Source organism: Chanos chanos, chromosome 3 (assembly GCF_902362185.1).
Source record: "Chanos chanos chromosome 3, fChaCha1.1, whole genome shotgun sequence".
Taxonomy (NCBI): Eukaryota; Metazoa; Chordata; class Actinopteri; order Gonorynchiformes; family Chanidae; genus Chanos; species Chanos chanos.
In genome coordinates this window covers 28,546,580-28,565,880 of record NC_044497.1, presented here as the reverse complement: position 1 = coordinate 28,565,880, position 19,301 = coordinate 28,546,580, and the positions used below count along the sequence as shown (strand labels likewise).

General features: G+C 41.1%; 1 protein-coding gene across 2 annotated transcripts in view; it reads right to left on the bottom strand.

Annotated features, from left to right (window-relative positions):
• slc2a4rg (SLC2A4 regulator) overlaps positions 1–11,178 on the bottom strand; it is a 41,116-nt gene extending 29,938 nt beyond the window's left edge. For both annotated transcript variants that reach the window (XM_030769486.1, XM_030769487.1), the window contains exons 1-2: positions 10,738–11,178; positions 9,072–9,316 (exon numbers count right to left, since the gene is read on the bottom strand). In XM_030769486.1, the coding sequence (XP_030625346.1) occupies positions 9,072–9,316; positions 10,738–11,022 (530 nt within the window). In that variant the 5' untranslated portion in view covers positions 11,023–11,178. The remainder of the gene's footprint in view (positions 1–9,071; positions 9,317–10,737) is intronic.
• Between the last annotated feature and the right edge of the window lie 8,123 nt (positions 11,179–19,301).

Sequence of the window (19,301 nt, the reverse complement as noted above, 5' to 3'; positions counted from 1 at the left end):
ATAAAGGACAAAGAAACAAATTACAATTGTAATTAGATTACAGGCACATTACAGACAAACTAAGCACTAACAATGAAATGAACAAATGTGAAATGATCAACTTAGCTAGCCCTACAAACTACCAGGCAGGCTAGCAATGAAAAAACGGTCAAAGGATGTATCCTGTTGTGAAGCAAGTCTCAAAATCATAGCACACTGCACTGTTCAGTGGATTTATTCTAAGGTATGGGAGGTAATCTATAAATTGAAATGATAATACAGCATGCCAAATCCTGTAACGGGTAGGCAGGTTTAGTTATAGTTTTTCTCCAGTGGCCGATGGATGATTCCGGGCTTTCTGGAAGAAGATAAAGGTTATTGTCAAATCTTTCAAGTCGAGGAGGTCAGCTCCAGGTCTGTTGAGGTGAGGAGGTCAAAAAAGAGAGGTCTTTCTGGATCCCAAGGGTCACAGGTCAACGTAGCTTCATTGTAGCAGTGTCTGGGCTTGATGGGGGGGACCAGACATACAAAAGGCCTGAGCATCCACAATCAATGGGGAACCAGGCACAATTACAGATGGAGAGAACCATACAAAGCGGTTTAAAGACGTACATGGAATGACAACTGGTAACCACAAACTCCTCTTTGACATACAAAGTATGCGTCTGTGGTTGAACATTCATACAGGAGAACTTTGAGAGTGATCAGAGAGCCAAAAAATCAGCTTTACTGCTGATGAGTCACCCTCAAAGTTGGGAAATGAAAAGAGAACGCACTATCTTGCCCCTGGCATACCCTTGAATTTATATCAATGTGAAAAGAAAGTTTCCTTTCAGAGATGAAATGAATCAAGTTATATTTACAAGACCTATAGATCACAATATCTGTGATGCTTTTAGCCTTGAAACAGCACTATAAATGGCTTTGTCGCGCTATGTTTTTGCAGTCTGGCGTTATGGTGTTTCCTCTATTTGCACACATGCAACAGAATCCATTTTCAAATGGGACTCTGACTTCATTCAGTTAATTTTACACTTCTATTTCCGGCATTGAAATTAGTCTTTTTCACAATGTTCCTTACTGTACCAGTACCTGAATGAGGCAAAGACAGAACTTCTGTCTGCTTGTGGAACCATGTAACAGACTCCAACACTGGCAGCTTGTGGGTGCTGCGTCTTTTGTCTACACAGTCACCCCTCCGTATCATTGGGGGATTGGTTCCAGGACTTCCCGTGGATACCAAAAGTCCCTTATATAAAATAGTGTAGTATTTGCATATTACCTACGCACATCCTCCCGTATACTTTAAATCATCTCGAGATTACTTATAATACCTAATACAATGTAAATGCTATGTAAACAGTTGTCCTACTGTATTGTTTTGGGAATAATGACATGAAAAAAAAGTCTGTACATGTTCAATACAGACTCAACCATCGTAGGCCTAACTACAAAGTACATGCACATCAGCGACAACGTGACATTTTCTGTCTTTCAACACTTACAGATTGCTTTTGTTTCATGGCCTGAAAGAGAGATACATAGAATAAAACACAGAATATTTAAAATACACATACATACAGAAAATATATTTATAAATAGAGAAAACGTGTTTTAAAACACAAGTAGCGAACGAATGAGATGCAGGGTGAACAATGCTCAAACAACAGGTGCTGGAGAGAGACTGAGGATCTGTGAAATTGAGGGAGACTACAGTATGCCTACACACCACTTCATTCACGTGGATTCAGCATAGTGTTCGGCGCACAGCAAATTTGGCTTTTTGGAACTTTCTGGATTTTTTATTTTTTTTTGCCAATATTTTCGATCCGCGGTTGGTTAAATCCACGGATGCGGAACCCACAGATAAGGAGGGCCGACTGTATTTTTGTTATTGTAAACAGGAGACCTACAAGCTGAGTACTAACTTTTCATCATTGTCAGTGATTACCACGTGACATTCCTGATCCTATCAAATGTAGATTTCCACACCTTGCCGGTCTGAGCGAGTCAAGTAGGATGGTGTCAGGTGTGTGTCCTACTTACATTTGTACCAAGAGGAATGTATGCATAAATGTAAGTTCAAGTGAGCAACAAGGCTTTCTAGTATTGCGAGACCATGCCGGATGTTTGGCATGAAATCTGCTGTGGAAGCAGATTAAAGAAAACACTGGAAGGTAAAACCAGCCAAACCGCTCTGACTGGTTCCAAACGTTGCCGTGGTCCACAGGCCACAAAGGTGAAGGGTCAAGAGAGAGGGCTGAACTAACAGAAGTAATCTAAAATGGAAACCGGTAACACTGCTCCAAAGGAGCAGAGAAGGACATCCAGGTCAAACTTGAGCTAGATGCATACAATCAAAGTACAAAGTCTCAATCCGTACCTCTAGTGGTCTTTGAGACAATCCACTTCAGATCAGAGGAAAAGCTCTCATTTAGAAAAAAGATTTGTGTTAAGCAAAGCTAAGAACCTGATGAATATGTATATGAATATGAAATCCAGCTCACGTGTCCAAGGGACCTCTTCACCTCTTCAGACTGCGACCAACTTCATAGACTGTTACCAGGTGAGAAATGTGCATAAGAATGTGCATAAGAAGCCCCAGAATATGAAAACTGATATGTCTGGGACTTAGTTCATGACTACGTTAGTGTGGATATTGAGAGAAAAGCTGAAGACACAGGCGGGATCTTGAGCCTGTGAATGGATTTTCATATAATGTTTGGATTTGGAGTGGATTAGGTGCTATGGCATAATGAAAGCGGCGGAGGACACTGTGCAGTAAACAGGGCCCAGACTGAGATGTTTTTGAAGCACTAATCTTAACAGATGAACGAGATTCCAGTTTCTGAGAATTACAGAAAACAATTTCATATCACTGATTGTCTCTTGACTGATTATTTACCAGCCCATTCGATTTCTCAGCTAGATAGAAGGAGAAAGTAACAGAGAAGGAAATAGTAGAATAACAGAGAAAGTAAAGAAAAAAGAGAGAGAGAGATGAGAGAGTAGGGGAAAGACATATCTAGGGGGAGGGCTGCAGCTGTTGTTGGTCTGGCAAGGCAGTTGATGCTGCCATTTCTTCGGAGAAGTTATGGTTCTTGTAACTGTCACAGGGGGTAACTATTAGGGATTATATAAGAGCATAAGTATGAGAGCCATAAAACATGAGAGAGGGTCGCAGACAAGTTCCCCCTTCATCCCGAAACCGAGCCCAACTCAACAATTTGTTAACATAACCAACAAAAGATACAGCAGACACAGCAGACCATACGTGCGACAACAGGGGCAGCAGTAACGGTTTCATCCAAAATCGCCTACACGCGCGCTACCTGTAAATATATGCATGCACGCATACTCGCGCGCCATGGCGAACGTAAACAGTGCAGTAATGACACGGAAGACAAACAGCCAATAAAGTAAAGTGGTAACATCGGTATTTTGACGGCAGTCTCCGCCCTCGCATTGCAGACGACAGACTGTGAGTTTGGGAATATTCAGCCATGTGCGGCTCACACAGCAGTGCGGTAACGACGAACCGGTCGTAAATGATTTACTGTCAGATGAGTGACATACTCGCACATTCGGATAAAAGCCTTATTATAACCATCTCTCACCATCCTTATGTGCAGATGAGAAAAGACAGACAGCCATCAGCGGGGAGGTCTGATCACGTTAATGAAAGATTTTACGGCAACGTTTTCGTTTTGCAAGAACACAGCAAGAGTTTTTGGCGATGACATATTCTAACGAGGTTTATTTTAAATGGATAAGCAATATAAGACAGACAAACGTATAATCAACAGAAAGAAAGAAAAACAGCTCAGAGCAACCGCAGAGATGAGGCCAATGAAAACACTTTATTCATCGTGTCTTTGTTTCCCTCCGGACTAAAAACAGCGCTCTACAGCACTCCCAAACAACAGATTGTATTCTGGGCCTGCGACTGAAAAACAAACGGGACCCCCCCTCCACACACACACACACACACACACTTTTTTTAGATGGGGTGATCACATTAATGTTGTCCGAATCAGATGTAACTACAGTCTATTTCCTACGGCATGTCTTCAGTGTAAGAGATTTATTTGATGCTTATGACTGTGTCTACAGTGCTTCAAATGTTTGTCTGAACTTGGAGATCACGATTAAGTACAGAGCATCTGTGGTTAACACTTGCAAAACCCACAGCTTGGTTAAATTTAGTCTACGACTATCATACAAGTTCTTTGATTTTAAACATTTACAAAATAAAATGGTGAAATCTACATAACTTTATTCTAAAACCCAAACAGACTAGCTTTAGGCATCATTACACAAATGATGGGGGGTAAATGACCTCATTAGTCTTAATAGGATAAGAAGAATATAGGATTTTCATAGGTGATTAATACCTTTACTACCAGCTTATGATTATTACGTCCAGATACTGTGGTTAAATGACTAAGGCAATAAGATCAACTCAAACACAGCAGGCATTAGCGTGCAGGTGAAACTGGACTTGGGATATGGTGTGGTGTTTTCACTTTATTGGAAATACATAATGTAGGTTAAAATCAACTTAATTTTATTGTTAGGAATCTCGCAACTAATTCGATTATCAACAGCCACTGTTGTTAAAAAAAACAAAAAAAATCATCTTTCCCTGCCAGAAGGAAGCTGCACAAAACATGATGACCAGTGTATTGTTTAGATTGTGAAACATCTTGGTAACGGAAAACAACAAAGATACCAAACTTTTAAGCATAGGAGGAAACCCCTTTCAAACATCATGAAACTATCATTTACGATCCTCCATATGAGGGATGACTCATTAAGGCCGACATAAAATGAGCCAGAACAATCGCAGCATCTGGGGAGACTATTTTAGTGATTTACAAAAAAACCCTCCAAAACTATCAACAAATGAGTCATAACTGAAGGTAATAGTATGGTCAGAGAGCACCAGAAAACTGCATCGGTGTGGCCGTCCTTACCTCAGAAAGCCACCGTTTTCTCAGCTGGAGCACTAGAGCAGCACTACAATGAAAAGTGAATTCCAGAGCAGAGGGGGGGAAAACAATACATCTCTGGATAAGAGAGTTCTGTATTCGCTCAGATTAGTGAGGAACTGGACTGCCGCAACGTGTGATGCGTATTTGCTACCATAGCAACGTGAGCCACAGCTGCATCTGTATCCACAGATGGAGAGAGACCAATGGACCCTAGGCCCCTGACAATGCTATTACTAAGCTACTGGGAGCTGTTGGCCGGGGTTAAGAATGAGGTGAGAAACTTCAGCGTTACTATTTAGGCCTTGGCATAAACATGTAGGCAGTCCATACTATAACATGTGGGTACGCTTGAGTAAAGCCTGAAACAGAAGATCAGATTAGACCAGTGGTGTTTGATGAGATCCAAATTCAGTGTCCACTAGCTGGTGTCTCACACACGAGGTCACTTCGGCGAATAGATTTATGAGGACATGTAGGGCTATAATTACACATTTAAAAAAAAACAAACATAAAAATACAGATAAGCTTACACACATACAAGCATTTAATACAAGACACCCGGCAAACAAATGAGTATATTCTGAATGATGAGCTGGGGGATGGGGTTTTCTCCAAAAATGCATTCCAGATTGAGAGAGGGGTCTGGGTAGAACGGTGTCCAACAAACTCCACCAACATCCCAAATTTCACATCAAAAAACAGTGATTCCTACACTGAAGGGATGATCTGTTGTGTCCTGTTGGGGGTCCTGTCGTATCTTGGATCTCTGTGAAGTTTCCGAGTTTTAGTGAATGACCCAAAAAAGACAGGTTTGGACTTACCAGGAGAACAGGCATTAGCATAACTATGCCAGAGGCTAAGGTAACTCATACAGCATAACAAGAACAGAGAAGCTTTCAAACATCTAGGCATTCAGTACTGCACCTACCTCTCGTCTTTCTGTTTACACTAGATTCCACATCGATAAGAGAAACAGATTCAGGCACAGACTCCAGGTCCTTCAGCCAAGGGAGTGTTTGACTTAACCAGAAGTGCCTTCATGGACATGCCTGGGCTTGTTAGCAAAGACTGATGTCAGCAAGAAAGAAGCATGGACATGAACTGTAAAGGTCCTTTTTTACTGACCCGAAAAGTCGATCAAGTGTTTACGCCACATTATTGAAATGTCAGCGGATGTTACGCTATTTAAAAAAAAAAAAAATCCAGGCACTCGACACAAGGGTTACCTGATGAGATTCCTCGTGCTCTTCAAACAGGTCAAGATAAACTGACTCCCAAATTCTTTCCCAATCTAGAAAGTTGAGATCTGATTTGAGATTTGTCACATATGAAGTCTATCATTTATTTTGTGCACCATACGATTTCCTTAGTGTCTTCAGGCAAGAGAACACTTAGAGGAGAGCACGATTTGCATAAATCCGAAAGTACAATAGCACCTGACCATCCGGCAAGTGGTAGGAAGGGGTTGGAGGCAGAGACCCTTGCAAACTCACCTGCTCCAAAAAAACATGGCCCATTGTAATCCTGTGGACTACCAGCCACAGACAGCAAGACTACATCTGCTTCAAACCCTGAATCCCAGCCTTTAGTAGAACACAACTAACCGCACTGGTGTGGGAAAGGCCAGTTGCTGTTCGCCTGTATGATTAAAGATTGGAGCAAATACTACAGATTCTTCTTAGGAGAGAATCCTCTTGGCTGGATATGAGTATACAAACTAACTCATAAAAAATTCCTTTCACTTATTTTGGGAAGAGAGATTACCTTCTGACGTTTTCAAAATGATTATCTTTCAGACCGTACAATGTGAGTTGAATTATGGTAATTTATGGTATGAAAAGTTAAGACTAAACCTCACTTGCAACAGAATTATTCTTTATAAAACAAGAACTAGCGGTCACCAAGGTGATGAAAAATGTCTCCAGTGTCAAAAATATCATGAGAACAAAAGGACTGAAGTGAAATGAGGTATAAACTAAACCAGCTTTAAAATCAATTAATTTTTTTCCCTAAAAACTTTAGCTCAAATAACAGGAGCTTTAGATCTCAGAATAAGTTTTCTTGATCATTTATGCCTGCAATCAAGGAGTAATGTATACAGTAGGTCATGTCAACGGTATAAGGTTTTGTTTAAACAAACATTAGAGAACAAGGCACATACACCAGTAGAGAATCAGTCCTATGACAGATGCTTGGTGAGGTACAAGAACAAGTACTATAAAAAGCTTTGGTAGATCATAAAACATGTGAAAAATAAGAGTTCATAAGCACTAATCAGACAGGTGTGAAGTACATTGCTGTTTACTTACCTCTTATCAACCTATCCTTATAGTCTGAATATAGACAGGCAGACAGCAGATTTGCTTATCTCTTCAGCAAATTTGCATGAATTTTTCAAATCATTCAGGAGTTTGTTTAATGTGAGATAGCTGTTGCCAACTTTCTGCATCCTAATTTCTGAATGCGTTGCCGTAATATTCCTGGATGTGCCTTTGGCCTTGAGCCCTAACCATGAACATTATTCCTATGCCACAGGTAATGAATGGGACTAGGTAATGACAAAACAATATGTCATTCTTGCAAAATGCTTGGGCTAATTACTATTTTGAGCTTATTATCAGGGAAAATATAAGCAAGTTTTTTTCCCCCCCATATTTACAAAAGCACTGCATACCAGGACACAAGAATGAGGTTTGGTTAGCATGTCTGAAGAGTAAACAGGCTTCCACTGATCAACATCTACAAGCATACACATACATTAACTGCAGTGAGCGCTGCTAAAGATTATAAACGAACATGCTTAGTCTTGCATGGCCACAGGGGAAACTACTCTCATATCACGAATGACACACACACTACGTGAACTTCATTAAAGACACACTTGGGAGGAGTGTGTTTACGACTGAATGTGCATGAACGAGTGGTATCTAATTGACACAAAAAAAAAAGTAGCGTTTACTTTTTTTTTCTCTCTCTGTAACTTGCCATCTCAGTGGAGTTGGTTAATAACTAATCTTCTCTCCAACGTACGACCAAACACACACATACACACACACACACACGCTCACTGGGAGAGTTGTCCCAGTTTCTCACAGCACTCTCCCCTAAGTAAGTCTATAACAGTACAGGATTTCTTCAGTAGTTAGCAACTGCCTAATGGTTTAAAAAAATAATAAGAAAGAAAGAAAGTACATAATAGATCACAAATGGTCTGAGCTTTTTCAGGCCTAGAGTTGCATTATATAATCAACCTTATCTGCTCCACTGTTGTGTCCCTGAACAGATCTGTGATAAGAACTTGTGTCTACAGCTGAATGAGAGAAGGTTTGCATTGAACACATGACAATGACAATGACAATAACACAGCTCTGTCTAATCAAAAAAGAAAAACAAACAAACAACAAACTGCCTTTTCAATGTGATATGAAGTTTATAGCTGTCCCTCCCGTTAAAACACTCACATTAAACTCTAAGCAATTTTTTCCAGCTTTCACACCAACTTTCAAATGATTGGACAAGACAGCTACATTATGTATGCGTGTCTATATCAAACAAAATAAAAACTTTTTTCATAGAACTAAATGGTTCAATGTGGTGTCAATTAAAAGAGGTCAACACATATACCAGTAGTGCTTATTAGTTTCGGAGGAATGCCTTAACCCATCTAATGAAATGCCAACTGATAATGGATGAGATACTGAGCGGTATGTAGAGTATAAAAGCCACAGACTGACAGTCATACATGCCCAGCCCAGCCCAGCATCGTACCACCTGTTCAACCCAAGCATTCATCAATGAACCATGTTTTTAAAAAAGAAAAGGAAAAAAAAGGAAAAGAAAAAAATCCTGGCAATCCTATCAATACGAGAGGAAATTAAGGATGATGATCTGCGTAGGCAGCTTCATCAATGTCTCCTTCATGGCCAGAAAACTTGGAAGGCCATCAATAACCATGACATGTGATCGTTCAACCACATCAAAACCACTGTGCAGCGTAACTGTACAACGTGATTGACTACTTCCAACCCCTATATAAATTATTACCACAGCGTTGTTCATTACGCAGGGCTGAAGTGATTCAGGGGCGCTGGACCTTACCTGTTCCGTGGGACGGGAATATGTGAGGACACATGGGGGTACTTTTCCTCGGGGGATGGGTCAGCACCACATGACGGCAGCCAACACCTCGTTTCCTCCACCCTTCGGACCACCGTCCTAGGCTCTGTGTGCATTTGGTCTTCTAGCCTCTGCCCGTTTAGGATCAGGCGATGAGTAGGGCTACTTCTTTTAAGGACCCCTCCTGGCCCAGTGTCTCTTTCTTCATCATGTCCACTATAGCCCATCTACACAGTGAGAGATTACAGTGACATTTATAGTACTTCTACAGTAACCAGGTGCTGTGATCTTCTGTGTTGCCTTTACTGCCCAAAGTTCCACTTTCAAAGCAACAAGATAAGGGATCAAACCACTACTCAAACTGTCAACAACATCCAGTATGAATCCATTACCTGATTAAAAATAGCTGCTGCCTGATATTTTGAGACTGAATGGCAAACAGTAAGCAGAGTCAATCCAAGATCTAATTCAAAGACAAACTTGCATACATTCTGACCATAAACAACTTGCATACATTCTGACCTTAAAAACCTCTCTGGTTTCAAGGGGAACATTGCAAAGAAGGCATAATCCTCAAAAACCGTGCTCACAAAACATCTGTTGTTTGCTGTCAATGCTATGGAGTTGTTTTGGCTTTGTTTTGCTTTGTTTTACTTTTGGGGGGGGGGGGGGTGTAGAATTACAAATACCAGTAATAATTACTTTAAATGATCAGATTAAGATTATAGACTTAATCAAGAACAGTCATGTTTTTGCAAAAATTCTGAAATTATTTGCCAATACAATACATAGCCTGAGGTGTTTGATATAGATTTGAATTTTGTGCTTTGGTGAACTGACAGATCAACGGACAGATCAACTCTTTGAGCACAGAAAAAGTAAAGCTGCACAATTAACCCACCAGACTGACTTAACTGTCAAAATCTTGTGAAGGCAACTAATAAGCACATTTCTAACAAAACGAAGGCTCATATTCTGTGGGGGTGTGTCATGAGCACAGGCGTATTACACTGCGCATGGTGAAAAAAACGTAACGTCTATCAAACTTGGCTGTATCCGATTTACCCGAGACAAATTCTGGAAAACATAGGCTAACAGATCCGAATACGTAATTATTCTAGCAGATTACCATCAGTCAGTATCCAACTTTATGATAACATCTACAATCGTTGGGCAATACATTGCTCACAGGAGCGATGGTTAAAAACATGAATACATGTATCTAAATGGCAGTCAGTTTTGTGTCTGCAACCAGGCCTCTGCTGCACCCGGCATTGCAATCTGCGAGGACTCGCGTTGAAAACGTTGTGGGGGGAGGGGTGAGTTGCTTAAATGTCCCAACCCCCTTTTTTCCCTTTTAAACTTTGAACATGTACGCTATTGAGTCGCCATTTTATACTAAGAGCTCGTGGATACACACGCTTCTGTATTTTCTGAATACTTACACACTCCCAGAATTTTCCAAAAGCATGTTGTACATTTTTATCAAGAGCCAAGGGACCGAGGTTTGAAAACTTTAACACTAAAGCAAACCTTAACAAGTTTTATTATGTTATCACGACAGTGTGCCCATATACTGTATGCTACATTTAAAATTAATTGCCTATGGTCAGGAAAATGATAAATACAAGTTCTGGTCATCACATACCTTTTTCGAATTGCAGTGTTTTTCTCTCCCTGATGGCAAATCGATTTCACTGAGATCATTGCTGGGATGTTCTCGCAAAGGACCATCATCCAAATGCTTCGCATTCAAAACCTTTCCCATTATGATTCCATTTTTGCATTCCAATATTACACCGCAATCCATTGCCGTGACATTCTCTCCGTGCCCTGTGGTGTTCCCTGCATGCTTCATGTTGCCGGCTTGACCTGAAGCGGTACCGACCCTTGTGCCGACCAGGGTCTTATCGAGAAGGCGCTTAGAAGTCATATTTAGGTTGGACTTTTGAGACTAAAGAAGGATGACTAGCTTTCGATAGATTTCTGACCTAAAGGAAATAAGATACATTTAACAGGCTAGTCTTGACTAAAGCACCTTGAGTTGTCACAAAAGTACAGAATAGATTTTACTACCACCCTTAGCACCTAAAGGCAGCCGGTAAGGGAGTAGACGATTGTTTTGCTTCTCTGAGCTGAGTTAACGCCACGCCCACTCACCACTGCGCGTGCAGCCAGGCGAGATTCGTGGTGCACCGCCTCTCATTCAGTCCGATTGGTCGTCAGGATACATAAACATTCTATTTTGGCACGCGGCCATTGCATTGCAGCAGCTGATTGGATGATTTGGAAAATGTCAGCCTGCGCTTTTTCACCAAGTTACGGGGGTGTGTCTCTTCGATTTGCCGGCCGGTGTTGGGTGAAGAGGGAAAAAAAGTGTTGTTTTTTTAGCTGACTCGAAGGCTTTGCAAAATGTACGGAAGTCAAATATCAATGTTTGTACCGTCTCATATAGACCAGAAAGTAAAAAGAGGTCGATATTTTGTGATTTAACTATGATACATCTCCCCATCTTAACTCGAGAAAGTGAAGTAGCTGTAAAACTTTTTTGCTTCGATAATATTTCCGGAAGCGTTTTGAAAATGGTTGGCTAAAACAGCCTGACGAAGGCACTTTTGTCACATTTAGGTTTCAGCATAAATTGTAAGAGATTAAATTGAAATTTAAACGAATGTCTGTAAAGACAACCAGATGTCATTCAAGTTTTCACAGACTGCTCTGCTGGATAGACACTTCTTGCAAGTGACTGGGTAAACAAGGGTCTGAGATCAGAGTAGGACGAAAGTCGATGATGAATTGCACTGAGCATACAAGCTGTCAGTGGCATAAGTTAGGCCTACGTGCTGTTTTCCCCGTAGCCCCTCCTCCACCAGTCCTGACCATAAAGCGGTCAGTAGACTACACAAGGTGTTACAGGACGCTAATTAATCAGGCAGTAGCCTACTGCTGAAGTATGTATGTAACACTGCTGTCTAATGTCTAATGTTTTTACGAAGTTTAAATGGATTTATCTTTGGGGAAAGCATCAAATGAAATTTCAGGGTGTCCATATGACAACTGAACTAACACATTATTTTTCTTTTTTTTCTTTTTTTTTTATCGTTCAGTGCATGCCCAGAGCCCCAAATGCTCTTAGAGCAACAGCTTAACTTCATGACGCCTTGAACTGTACTTTTAAAGTTTATTGCTCAACCACCCGAACCTGACATCTACAGTGTTGCTTAGTACTTATGGTCCTGTAAGATTCTACATAGGCAAAGGCAACGGAGAACATGATTTTGTGATAATACCACCGTGGGAGAGAGAGGCTGATTTTATCAGTCATACGACAGATGTTCTGATTGGGCTGATAATGTATTTTAAGTAAGACAAAAGTAAATTGACTGCGTGATGCGGAAATTTGCGGAATGTTTTACAGTGTGATAGCGACTGACGTATGGTTTTTTGTGGGTTTGCCTTATTTTAAATATGATTTCATACACGATATATTCAACTACAATAAATCTGCAGGACTCAGTGACTACATGCATCAATAAATGAATCCAAACAACAACTGTGAAATAACTGAATTGATCAATCAGTCAGGAGCTGGTGTAACACATCTAAGCTATCATGATTACTGCTTCTCATTATATGACATCAAGCATCTAAGTAGATAATTTTGTGCTGTGTAATTAAAACTGCTGAAAATGAAACCGTGGGTTAAATAAACTATTGACTGGATTGTCTATTTAACTATTTACAGGAAAAGTCTTAGTTATATTCTCTGTTGCTGGTCTTCAATTCTAAACAAAACAAGGCTGTCAATATTTAGCAGCATTCCTGTTTCAAGAACAAAAATCAGCACAAGACACTAAAATACATACAGATGTGAGGTTTTAGATGTTTCCTGTTATGTTTGGTGATTTTGTGTCTTGAATTAATACATGTACTGAGAACATACTGCAAGAATTTGCAAGCGAAATGTTAATGAAAACACATAACCCATTTACAGTGCAGCTTTATTACAAAAGTAAAAACTTGACCATTCATGAATTATTTTGTTAAAAAAAAAAGCAATACAATCTTTTGAACTTAAGCATAGTACTAAATTGAAACATGTTTTGTAGATTGAACCCTGCTTTGTAATTTGAGTAAACAAACAATACACTCAGATTTTCTCAAGCGTACGTATGTAATTTGGAAGCAACATGATTAGAAATAAAGCAACTGCACTGGCATAACTGAATTTACAACAAACAACCTTAACAAACAAAATATAAACCTCTTTACACTCTCATAAAACATCAATATCATATCTCTCCCTAACAATATAGTCTTTGTCTCATATCAATATACTATATGTACATGCAGTTTGATCTGTTTTAAATGTAATCACAGTTGTGTTTAACCACTTCAAAACACTGCAGTAACCACACATGGCATAAAACGTGTCCTTTTCCTTACTGTATTGTGTCAGGCTTTCATTTTCTTCTAATATTTTCATGGTGCATTTATAATCCTATTGAATTTTACTAAGAAAGCATCAGTTATATGCTCATGTCCACATCTCAGTGAGTCTGGTTCACCATGCCTTTCTTTACCTGTAATAATCACACTCCGAATGAGGCTGCCCCCCCCCCTTTTTTTAATGAAAATTTTAGCTGGCTCAACCTTCAGTCCAACTCCACCCCCTAGAAGTGATACATCAAAGATCTGAGCTGCTTTTGCGGTACAAAGCCGCCCCTGTGCTTTTGCTGGATGGATCTGAGGGTGGAAGGAACCACAGCAGAGTCAAGGCTAAGGGGAGTGCTCAAACTCTTCCTCCCTAAAACCTGGCAACCAGTGAGTCTCAAGGACGCAGATTAATTATGGTGGAGAGAGTAGGGATTGCTTCGGGATAACAGCCCTGTTGGTACAAGCCGACTCTCACAGGCCGGAGCCACGTTCGCTGAGAAGAAACAAACTCTTGGTGCAGCCGCTGTCTCCAGCCCGTCTGCTCACCGCTTTTTCTCAATATCAAGGCAGTTGTTTGCCTTTCCTGCTGAGTAGCAGTAGGCACTGATAGTGTGCTGTCAAGACTAAGGTTGAAATGCAATTTAAAATGATGAGAAGCGGAACCAAAAAAAAAATAAATAAACAACAATTTAAGCATCTGACACAACAGTAGCACTACCTTTTTCTTCCAAGTGCATGCATTTATAAGCAAGAAACCCCACTGTAACAGTAGAAAGACTATTGGAAATACATGTGCATGGCAGTGAATATAGCTTCTTGGACACATAGCAACGAGTGTGAAATCAAATGATAAAGTTCTATAAGAAAATAGAGTGCATTTTTTTCTTAGTTTACATAACCTCACAATTCTTTTTTTACATAATAACAAAACTTTTTTTTTTTTTTTTTTTACCATGAACTCTCTTAATGCAGGAAATATGAATAGTACATACTCAACCTTTTGTGAGTATCATCCATTATAAACGTGTTCTTTATCTGAGCCAGAGGTGTTCCTCACACTAAACTGCACTCCTGACATATCCAATAAAAACCTTTCTATAGCAGATCTGAGGAGACCCAGCTGTATGGTAGATTCCTGGTTGAGCCATGCAAAAGGCAACTTGGAGTTGTACCATATCTCCGACGGGTCTAAGGGAAGAGACTTTTGAACTATTGGGCACATCTTCCCCCGAGTTTCTTTGCCTGCAGTGCCAATGTTTTTGCAACTCTAAATCTCTTTTCCCAAGGGTCACATGGGAAAATCATTGTTTATAGTAGAGGAGAGCTCTACAGACAGGCCAGAGAGAAAGGTTAACCTTCCAAAAGACGCTTGCTAGCAACTTCAGGCCTGTGGCTTTATTTTCCTTGGATTCTTTTCTCTAAATGCCAGTATGCCAGCTAACAGCTTGAGAAGTGGAGAACCAGGGTGAATCCTGGCAGTGACTGAGCTCTGTGCGGAGAAAGGAGGGTCAGACAGACAAACAGTCTTTCATTTCTTTTTGGTCATGTACAACTTCTAACACCATACTGATCCAGAGAATACATAATGCAAGCCTCCAATGAAACCAAATGGCAAAAAATGCCCAGAGGATACGACAAGTTAACTGCCCGGTCTGATGAATCTCTCTTGTTCACATTGACTTTTTAGTTTTTTATGGTGGATTTTTTTGGGGTTTTTTTTTTTTTTTTGCTCGGGTACTGGAGAGGGAAAAGTGAAGTTTCTGTGTCCAGATTGCAACAGAGAATTTGTCAGCCCTCTCACTCTGGGAAAATCACAGCACATTTCTGACCCCGCTGTTCGTCTGACCCCGACACGCTGCCAGTAGTGGGCGTCAGCAGGGTGCTTCATTAGACAAAAAAAAAAAAAAAAGGGAGAGAGAGAGAGAAAAAAAACACTGGAGTTTGTGCCCTTTTAGGGACTAAAGTTTTCTCTAGATGATGACAAATACCAAAAAAATAAAAAAACTCACAAACTTTATATCTGTCTGTACCAACTGAACTGGCACACACACATACACGTATATGTATATATATGTATATATGTGTATATACACACACACACACACACACACATATATAAAATGTTATATATGTATATAAGTTTATGTTATATATATGTATGTATATACTCACTACTGTGTGAGAGGGGGAAAAAAAACAGTCGGACAAAGAGAAGTTTCCTAGGGTGCAACATGAGTTTGCATGCCATATTTTGTTGTCTCAGCAATACGGCTGTCATACACCAACAGCAGTGTGTAAAGACTAAGAAAACCAGTCTGATGTGTTTTCAGAGGCACTCTGGGCCTGCAGATCTGCCGTTCTATCCATGTGATCCAACTGTATGTGTTCAGCGACGTCTAACGGAATGGAGTGAGTGGTCGGCTTTAGAGGAAGTGCTATGGCTGATTAGGAAGTTATGTTATGCATTGCCAAGTCCAACATTTCAGCTAACCCTTAGTTACCATAATAGGTTTTTTTTTAAGTCCTCCCTGTTACAACCCATGAAATCCAACCCCTTTCATTAGTGATTTCAGCAAGGCAGAAAAACCAGTTTTTGGAGGGTCTGCACTTTGGATAGCTCTGAGAACACTAAGGCTTTCGTCAATGAGAAGTCAGATCAATGTCTGTGTGTATTTGAGTGTGTGTGTGTGTGTGTGTGTGTGTCTGTGTGTCTGTGTCGGCGTTTGTGTCTATGTGTCTATGGGTATGTTATATGTGGTTTTATGGTATTTCAGAATGGAAGGGCCCTTCTGTAAAGAAAGACAAATCTACAGAACCCCAGTCAAAGGTCAGAGGTCAGGGGTCAGTTGGGGAAAGGTCTCTACAGCCCGGTGACGTACATCTCCATACCATCGTTGAAGGTGAAGATAGTGGTGGTACTAGAGGCACTGGCCCCTTGTTTCACGTCGCTTATGCTCTCATAGAAGTTCTCATTGGTCGGGACTCTGCCTGGTCCCTCCTGCTGTTGCTGATCGGTTGGCTTCTTTTTGGGCCTGAGCGTTGCGACGTGACACGCCTGTCTTTCACGTTTCCTGTGCGAGTCTATGGTGGCGTACGCTGGGTCTGACTCCACAATTGTGTTTCGGGACCACGTTTTTTCACCGACCAACTCGTAACAGTGGTCGTCTTGGGGTCGCCTCCTTCCTCTCGCCTCCTCCTGGGCACCTCCTCCTGGCCAGCCCTGCACCCCAACAACACCTCCCTCTCCAGCTGGAGCATTCATTTGCCCATTGATTGTGTGGGGAGGCTCTTGGGTTGGTTTCTTCTTTTGGGTTTTACACACTGTAGAGTACATCTCTGATATCTGGAGAGAGAGAGAGAGAGAGAGAGAGAGAGAGAGAAGTGAAGAGAGAGAAAGGCAGAAAGGGAGAAAAACACCTAACGGTTGTGCCAAACCTCATTACAAAATAGGATTTCATAATAAAAACGTTCAAAACGCTTCACTATCTCAGATTACAGCTGGAATGCCAAGGTTCAAAAATCTGACAGATTGTGATAATAATAAAATATACACAAATTCCAAACTAATCTAATTAGATTTACAGGGATTTTTTTCCCATCCATTTTCAACAGGGGAGTAGATTTATCTGAGCATAGACAGCAACAAACAATGATTTTTAAACAAAGCTTTGAAATTAATTTAAGTATACATGTCTTATTGGAAATGCACAGATGAACTCCTGAAAAGCCTATTAATCTCTTGGTCTTTCATGACGTGTAATACTGGTCTGCCTGTGTGTGTGTGTGTGTGTATGTGTGTGTGTGTGTGTGTGTGTGTGTGTGTGTATGGAAACAGGACTCTGCTTGCACACAGCAAAAACATGACCCACTTTGGCCCGGTAGGCTTAGCCAGTGTAAACGCTCTTATCTCACTGGACTGGCTGGAGTTAGCGGCAGAGTTACCTAACAACTAGATAAGACTGTTAAATTTTCACCACGACAACCCCAGAGAAAAGCCGGCACACCACACACCTGATACAGGGTATATTGGGGACAGAAATTCAACACTGATTTTTTTTTTTTTAAGTGTGTGTTTTGGAACTGGGACTACATTAATGTGTGAGACAGGGTGAAATGATTCTCTTTTTAGAATATATCAATTTTTATAATGGTTAGAGGTGCTTTTGTAAATGTGTGTTTATTCACTACTGCTAGCACACTCTATAGTAGCCACAGATATTTCACTCTCATGACCTAGCAGCACGTGTAAAATTTTTGGTGCTGGATTCAACTCTCTCATTCACATACTGACCTTTGTGGCATGTGTGTGTGTGTGTGTGTGTGCGTGTGTGTGTGTGTGCGTGTTGCCGGTCGACAGACAAAGCCCTGACTCTGGCTGAGGATTCTGGGACACGGCTGCACTGTGTTTTTCGTGTCACACCTTTGACAACTTTCAGCGAAAAAAACAAACCGACTGCTGCTGGTACAAGTTTCTCTCTGACACCAGAATGATTTCAGCAGCCATCTTAAGAACTGCTGTAGTCGGCATGCGCTGAGTCAACAATCCAGAAGCAGAGTTTGTTCTGACTGCGAACGCTACACTTATCAGGCAGAAAATTCAGTGATATAACACGTTTTTATTTATCCTCATGCACACAAGAACTATCATGAGTTTTTTTTAGTTTACTCTAAACATTAGTGTTGCAATACAGTTTTGTTGCTTAGTAATTCTCTTGTGAACTCTTGATTATATAAACCCCGGAGCACGGCTCTGCATTTGTAGAGTGCACCCCCCCCCACCCCACCCCACCCCACCCCACCCCCGTGTTAGCTGTTTGACAGGCTTCTCTCCATACACACACCCCCGCTCCATTTCACACTGCTTCATACACAAAAACCTCTGCTCTGCCCTCCCTTGAGCTCTGCACTGTTTGCACCGTATTTGCAGAGAGAGAGAGAGAGAGAAAGACAGTAAACGAGAGAGAGACAGAGAGAGAGGGGGGGGTGGGACAGACAGACAGAGAGAGAGAGCAAGCTAAAGAGTAAGGGAGAGAGAGAGAGAGAGAGAGAGAGGAGAGGAGAAAGAGGAAGTCACAAGATGATGGAGGTTTCAAAACCCTGCTGCAGCTGTTGAGAAAGCATTGTGTGTGTGTGTGTGTGTGTGTGTGTGTGTGTTTTCTCTCTCTCTTTCCTTTCTGAGCTCCACACAGACACTGCTGCTATTGCTCTCAAACACCAGCATGACCTGTACTTTATTTTGTGTGTGTGTGTGTGCGCGCACTCATGCGTATGTGTGTGTGTGTGCGCGCATACGGCTGTTTACATAATAAGAGAAAGTAGGTCAAACTGTATATAGCATATATGCTACATGGTTATTAAAATACAGACAAGCTGATTCAGATGCAGAAGAGTGGAGTGCAGGGGTGTTGTGTCTGCATGCCACAAAAGGGTTTGCTTATTGTAATAATGAGTTCTTCACAGCTCAACTCTTAAACATCAGTGTGAGGATCTAGAACCGTGTCAGTGCCCCAGAGCTCACATATTTCTGTGGTGACTGTCCATAGCCGTTTATGAGATTCACAGCCTGAGAGAAACTGAAGTATCTTGACCAATAGTGGAGGTATGACTGACACAAACACCTGATTATGCCTGACTGGGCGTGTCCGGGCAAGAGACTGTGTAGGAGTAAGAGAGGGAGGGAGAGGGAGAGAGAGAGAGAGAGAGAGAGAGAGAGGAGGTATGAGGGAGGATTGGAGGGCAGTAGTTTGAACAGTTAACTCTTTACTTACATAAGCT